Source organism: Octodon degus, unplaced genomic scaffold, assembly GCF_000260255.1.
Source record: "Octodon degus isolate 3935 unplaced genomic scaffold, OctDeg1.0 scaffold00011, whole genome shotgun sequence".
Classification (NCBI taxonomy): domain Eukaryota; kingdom Metazoa; phylum Chordata; class Mammalia; order Rodentia; family Octodontidae; genus Octodon; species Octodon degus.
The window spans coordinates 7,492,674-7,498,832 of record NW_004524587.1 but is presented as its reverse complement, the minus strand read 5'-3'; the positions used below and the strand labels follow the sequence as shown (position 1 = coordinate 7,498,832).

At 46.0% G+C, this 6,159-nt stretch overlaps 1 protein-coding gene across 1 annotated transcript in view; it reads right to left on the bottom strand.

Annotated features, from left to right (window-relative positions):
- The window catches only part of Rfwd3 (ring finger and WD repeat domain 3), a 42,526-nt gene that overhangs the window by 2,943 nt on the left and 33,424 nt on the right, over positions 1-6,159 (bottom strand). Inside the window, exons 8-11 of the mRNA XM_023709327.1 lie at positions 5,713-5,863; positions 3,140-3,316; positions 2,250-2,464; positions 764-975 (exon numbers count right to left, since the gene is read on the bottom strand). Coding sequence (XP_023565095.1) covers positions 764-975; positions 2,250-2,464; positions 3,140-3,316; positions 5,713-5,863 — 755 coding nt within the window. The remainder of the gene's footprint in view (positions 1-763; positions 976-2,249; positions 2,465-3,139; positions 3,317-5,712; positions 5,864-6,159) is intronic.

The window sequence follows — 6,159 nt, the reverse complement described above, 5'->3', positions numbered from 1 at the left end:
TTTTTTTTTTGGTGGAACAGGGGATTGAACTCAGGCCCTTGTGCTTGACTGCTCCTGTACTTTAGGAGCTATTCCTATTCCCAATAAATTTTCCTTTTTTTTTTTTTTTTTAAATTTTCCTACTCTTAAAGGTTCTTTCTTTGTTGTTTTCATGGTACCAGGGATCGAATTTGGGACCTTGAGCTTGCCAGATAGATGCTTATGCCACTGAGCTATCTCCCTGACCCTAATTTTCCTACTCTTAAAAAGGCCAGCCACTGCTTCCCTGGAAAGCACGAGGGTCTGAGTTCAATCCCTGGTTCTGGAAAAAAAAAAAGGTCAGCCAACAGATTAAAGCGCCTGCAAGCAGGCACAGGGGCCAAGGGTTCGATCCCCAGGCCTGCCATGCCAGCCTCAACCCCAGGGTACACTGAGACTGCAATTGAGACTGGGCATGGTGGCACGCGTCTGTAATCCCAACTCTTGGGAGGCTGAAAACAGGCAGATCACTACGAGTCCAATCTAGTAGTGAGACCCTGAACACCCTGTAGTAATCCAATCTAGTAGTGAGACCCTTCCCTAAAAATACAAGGAAAAACAAAAAAAGGTGGGTGAGGTGGCCCATGGCTGTAATCCCAGCACACAGGAGGCTCAGCAGGAGGCTCACTGTATGTTTAAGGCCAGCTTGGGCTCCATAGTAAGCTTAAGGCCAGTGTCATCTACATAGCCAAGACTCTGTCTCAAAACCCGAAACCAAAAATTCCCAAACAGAACAGGTGCTTACCAGGGCAGAATTTGATGCCTCATCACCAGTACAGACCAGGATGCTGCCATCATTCTCTGGGCTTTGGAAAATGGCACTTTTGGTCAACAGCTTGGAAGTGGGCCCCCCGAGGAATGTTTGCACGGGCTGGCAGGAGCAGACTGGCTTCCCAGCGTCATCCAGCTTGTAGGACAGCTCCATCAGCACACTTCGCACAGTGCTGTGGTTCTTATCTGTGGGACACAGAAGCCAGAGCTGGCCATGGGGCCTGGCAGCAAGACCAGAGCCAAGTGCCTGAGCCCCAGACACCTACAGCGTAGCTGCTCAGGTGAATATACTATTCAACAAACACTAATGGCTCAAGGGAAGTTCAGAAAGCCCAGCTCGGGTGAAGCGAGTTACCTACAATATACCTTTGGCTATAAAAGAAACAATTCTGACCATTCACACCCATTTTAGGAAACTTGCTGTATCCTGCCAGACCTTCCTGGGGAATTCTTTTTTCCAGAGTTGTATGTTTTTTTCTCCCTTCCAGGAGGGAGGACACCAGGACCGTAGACTTTTAGAAAGTACAAGCCTGGGCTGGAGAGATGGCTCAGTGGTCTAAAGCACCTACTTGAAACAAGCTTGGCAAAGCACAGGGACCTCGGTTCGATCCCCAGCACCACATGCCAGCCAGCCCTGCCCCCTGGTGGGCTGAGCTGGCCACACACACACACAATAAATAAATGTAATAAATAAAAAAATAAATAAAAAAAAAAAAAAAAAAAAAAAAAAAAAAAAAAAAAAAAAAAAAAAAAAAAAAAAAAGAAAGTACAAGCCTATTCCAGGAGGAGGATCATACCTGAAATTCTGCTGGGAAGCAAACAAAAGCCAAGAGAACAAAACAGAGGCCCTGTCTGTAAGATGGGGAGAGGCTTCCAGAGAACTGTCTTTGAGCCCATCAGGTTTCCTGTGAAAGGGACACCTGATCACAGGGTAGACCCTCAGGCATTAAAGCCACCTTCCAAGATAGAGGTCCCTAAGAAAGCCACAGGTAATTAACCAATAGCACTCACAGAACCATCAGTAACTAACTACAGCCATGTAGCTATCATTGTGGATTAAAGCTGCTCTCCTTAGAGCTTAAGAACAAAGGAAAGAAGGAAGGAAATCTACAACACTGACATCAGTATGGTTCATTGGAAATTTAGGCCACAACGCACCTGTGAATTTAAGAAAAGGCCAGTCTAGGCACACCTGGGCCTTTCTCATGTCTGAGGTACATGGCAGGAGGAAGAATGAAACTGATCTGAAGGTAGCTCTCCAGCCTCTGAAGCAGGCCTCCCGCCCTGCCTCTGTAGTCGAACAAGCCTAGAATAGCTCCCCACTACCTGGGAGGAGCAGCTCCCATTCTCACAGAAGACAGCAGCCCCCAGTCTCCCTGGATGGTTACCGCAGCCACCCAAGCCTCGTCTGCACCAAACTGCTTCCCAACACTGCAGGCCCCAAGGAGGCCCACACTCACCAGGCCTGTAGGTGACCAGGCAATGTCGGGTGCTGCTCTCGGTCTGGAAGTCCACATAGCCCCCAGGCTCCAAGGGCAGTACGTGAGGGCAGTGTGCAAAGCCCGTTTTAAGCTCCCAGAAGGAAGCATGTTCTAGGGTTCCAGCCAGCACCCCACCATATGGGAACACAGCTGAGGCAGCTCTCGGGATGTACGACAGGGACACTAGGGGGCATCTGAGGAGAAAAGGAGATCCTGGTTCACATTCCAAATCCAATAACTGCACCACGCCTGAACCTTCTGCCTGGAGCCCACATTCTATAGGAAGAGGCTAAATATCTGGGGTCAGCATCCCCTGCCTCTAATAAAACTCTAAATTCTCTAATAGATTTTTTTTTCTAGCTTTTTTTTTGGCAGAACAGGATTGAATTCAGGCCCATGTGCTTACCAGGCAAGCACTTACTCTACTGAGCTATCTTTCCAGCCTAGATTTTTTTTTTGAGATAGAGTCTTGCAATGTATTTCAGGGTGATCAGCTGACCTCCATCTCACTGTAATCCTGTCTCAGCCTCCCAAGTGCTGGGATTACTGGTTTGCACCACCACTCAGCAATATGGGTCCCACCACATGAAATACTATCAATTCAATTTTTTCTTCTTCTTCTTCTTTTTTTTTTTTTGTGGAGCCAGGATTGAACTCAGGCCCTTGCCCTTGCCAGGCAAGTGCTTATTCCACCGAACTATCTCCCCAGCTCCTGAATTCAATTCTTGAAAGTTGTTCTGATTCTGCTGACTTGTTGAGCTGCCTTCTATGGGGAATGCTGGCCAACTGGGGACATCCTCGTGGACAGGGCCACAACAACAACAATCTGAGAGTTGCTACTCCCAGGAGAGGAGAGAGTAGCTCCCTACCTGGCTTTCTGGGGGGCAAGTTCCTGCACGTGAGAGTTTGTGTTGCGAAGGTCATATACCAGAATGGACCCATTGGCCAGTCCAGCATAGACATAGTTGTTTTCATCGAGACACCAGCAACAGCTCCACACAGGCCGTCCAGTATTGTAAGTCTGGACCACAGTATTTGTCTCCAGGCTGCAGAGTTACAAATTAACAGAATCAAATACATGACAAAGAGGTAACAATTATCATTTAAATATAATAATGAGGGCTGGTGAGATGGCTCAGTGGTCTAAAGCACCTACTTAGAACATGCTAAGCTAAGCAAAGCACAGGGACCGCAGTTCAATCCCCAGCACCACATGCCAGCCAGCCCCGCCCCCTGGTGGGCTGAGCTGGCCACACACACACACACACACACACAAAATAAATAAATAAAAAATAAATAAAATTTAAAATAAATAAATAAATAAAATAATGCTTACTGATGGGGCTGGTGAGATGGCTCAGTGGTCTAAAGCACCTACTTAGAACAAGCTTAGCAAAGCACAGGGACTGCGGTTCAATCCCCCAGCACCACATGCCAGCCAGCCCCGCCCCCTGGTGGGCTGAGCTGCCCCCCCCACAAATAAAATTTAAAAAAATAATAATAATAATGCTTACTGAAAACACACCCACAAACACAACCATCTGGATCACCAGTTTCCAGATAAACCCTTTAAAGTCCAAAATTTCTGTGTTGGGACCACAGGCTTTTCTTCTGAGCTATGCAGTAGCTAAAGAATAAGCTAAAAAAACACATAAATAGCACAATGTCCACTATTCTGTTACCTTCTCAATAGTTACCTAAGTATGCAAGTAACCAGTAAACAAGGTAGGAAAATTAGAAAATACATGAAAGGCTGGCATGGTGGTATACACCTATAACCACAGCACGCAGGCAGGAAGGTCACTACAAGTCTGAGGTCAGTCTGTGCTACAAGGTGAGTTCAAGGCACAAGACCCTATCTCAAAAAAACCCAAAAAACACATGTTTCCAATGAACCATACTGATGTCAGTGTTGTAGAACAAGTGTTCTCCCACTGAGTTGTAACCTCAGTCCTGAAACGCTCCTACAAAGTCAAAAGGAGCCATGCGGTATCCCACGCCTGTGATTCTAGCACTCAGGAGAATGAGGCAGGAGATCACTGAGAGTTCAAGGATAGCCTGGACTGCGTGAGGAGACCTTGTCAAAAAAAAAAAAAAAAGAAAGAAAGAAAGACGATTCTAGACGCTGAAGAATCAGAGTGAAACCAGCCTTGGGCACACAGTGAGTTCAAAATAGTGAGACCCTGCCCCCAAAATCAATCAATCTAAAGGGTTATTAGGCCTGACGATAGCACTAGCAGGATGCCCCTTGAATTTGCCATCAGAAATTAAATAGGAGGGTGGGCCAAATAGCTCAGTGGATTAAAGCTCCTGCAAGCAGGCTCCTGGGTTGATCCTCAGGCATGCACAGCTGGCCCTGCCCCCAGGGTGCACTGAGCCTGCAATTGAGACTGAGTACTGTGGTGCGCACCTGTAATCCCAGCTCTTTGGAGGCTGTAAACAGGTGGATCACTACAAGACCGATCTAGTAGTGAGACCCTGAACACCCTATAGACCTTTCCTTAAAATATGAGGGAAAAAAAAGAAAAAAGAAACTGAATAGGAAAGCACTTTTTTTTTTTTTTTTGAGACAGAGTCTTGCTATGTAGCCCCCAGGCTGGCCCTGAACTCATGACAATCTTCCTGCCTCGGCCTCCTGAGTGCTGGGATTATAGGTGTGCCTGAAAAATTTTAGGTGATTTTTTTTTTTTTTTTTTTTTTGGTGGAACCAGGGATTGAACTCAGACCCTTGTGCTTGCCAGGGAAGCACTCAGAAAAATTTTCTACAAGATAAAAGCATGCAGTTCACTCCTATATGCTTCATAGTATCCACAGAGCATGTAAAAGACAAAATGCTATACCCAAAAACATGAAAAAAAATCACCATGGCACCACAGACTGTGAATGCCTGGTGAGCATCATCTTACGACAGAATTATCCAGGTGAACAGGAACAGGTTGGTATGGAAACTCTATGGTCCAAGAATCACTGTCATCTCTCTTTGTAAGGCATTACTTGCATCCAGATGGTTTAAGGTATATTTTGTAATATACATACCTACTCAATACAGTTTAGTAGCCTCTACTTTTACAAAGAACACAATCACACAAACCAGAACCTTGTGCATTTGAGGCACAGTATCACAGAGCTACATCTCAGCCTACCAAGTGATGTGATTATAGATGTGTGGCACTGTGCCTAGCTACCTTAGGGCTTTTTAAACATTTTAAGACAAGGTCTTACCAAATTACCCAGGTTTGAATTTGTGATGTTTTGCTAGCCTCTTTGAGTAGTTGGGATTACAGTGTGCATAACCACACCCATGAGGAATAAGTTTAAAGTAGATTTGAGAGGACATGCCTCAGGCCAAGGAAAGAGCTGGTCCTGGCATTGGAACATTGACCCCAGGCTGACGCTGTCCAGTGCTCAGTGGCCCAGGTACTAGCTCTCCTGACTCACTCACCTGGTCAGTTTAATAGTGTTGTCGAGGGAAGCGGAGAGCAGTAAGCTTGCAGACTGAGTGCTGAATGCCAAGCTGCGGATCTGCTTGCTATGCATTTGAATGTACTGAGTGCTTGTCATGTTGGCAGTACTCAGCATCTTCACACCAAAGCCTGCCAGAAGAGCACACAACAGTCCAGTGGGAATCAGTTAACCCAAATGCAAATGATCCTGCTCCTTTGTTCATTTTTCCAGGCATGTAAGTTTTTAAAAACAGCTGCTTGGGGCTGGGGAGATGGCACAGTGGAATAAGCACAAGGGCCCAAGTTCAATCCCTGGTTCCACCAAAAAAAAAAAAAAAAAAAAAAAGAAAGAACCCCACAGAAAACAGCTGTTCAATAAGGAAAATCAAGGGCCGGCCAGATAGCTCAGTGGATTAAAGCGCCTGCTTAAGCAGATGCAGGGGTCA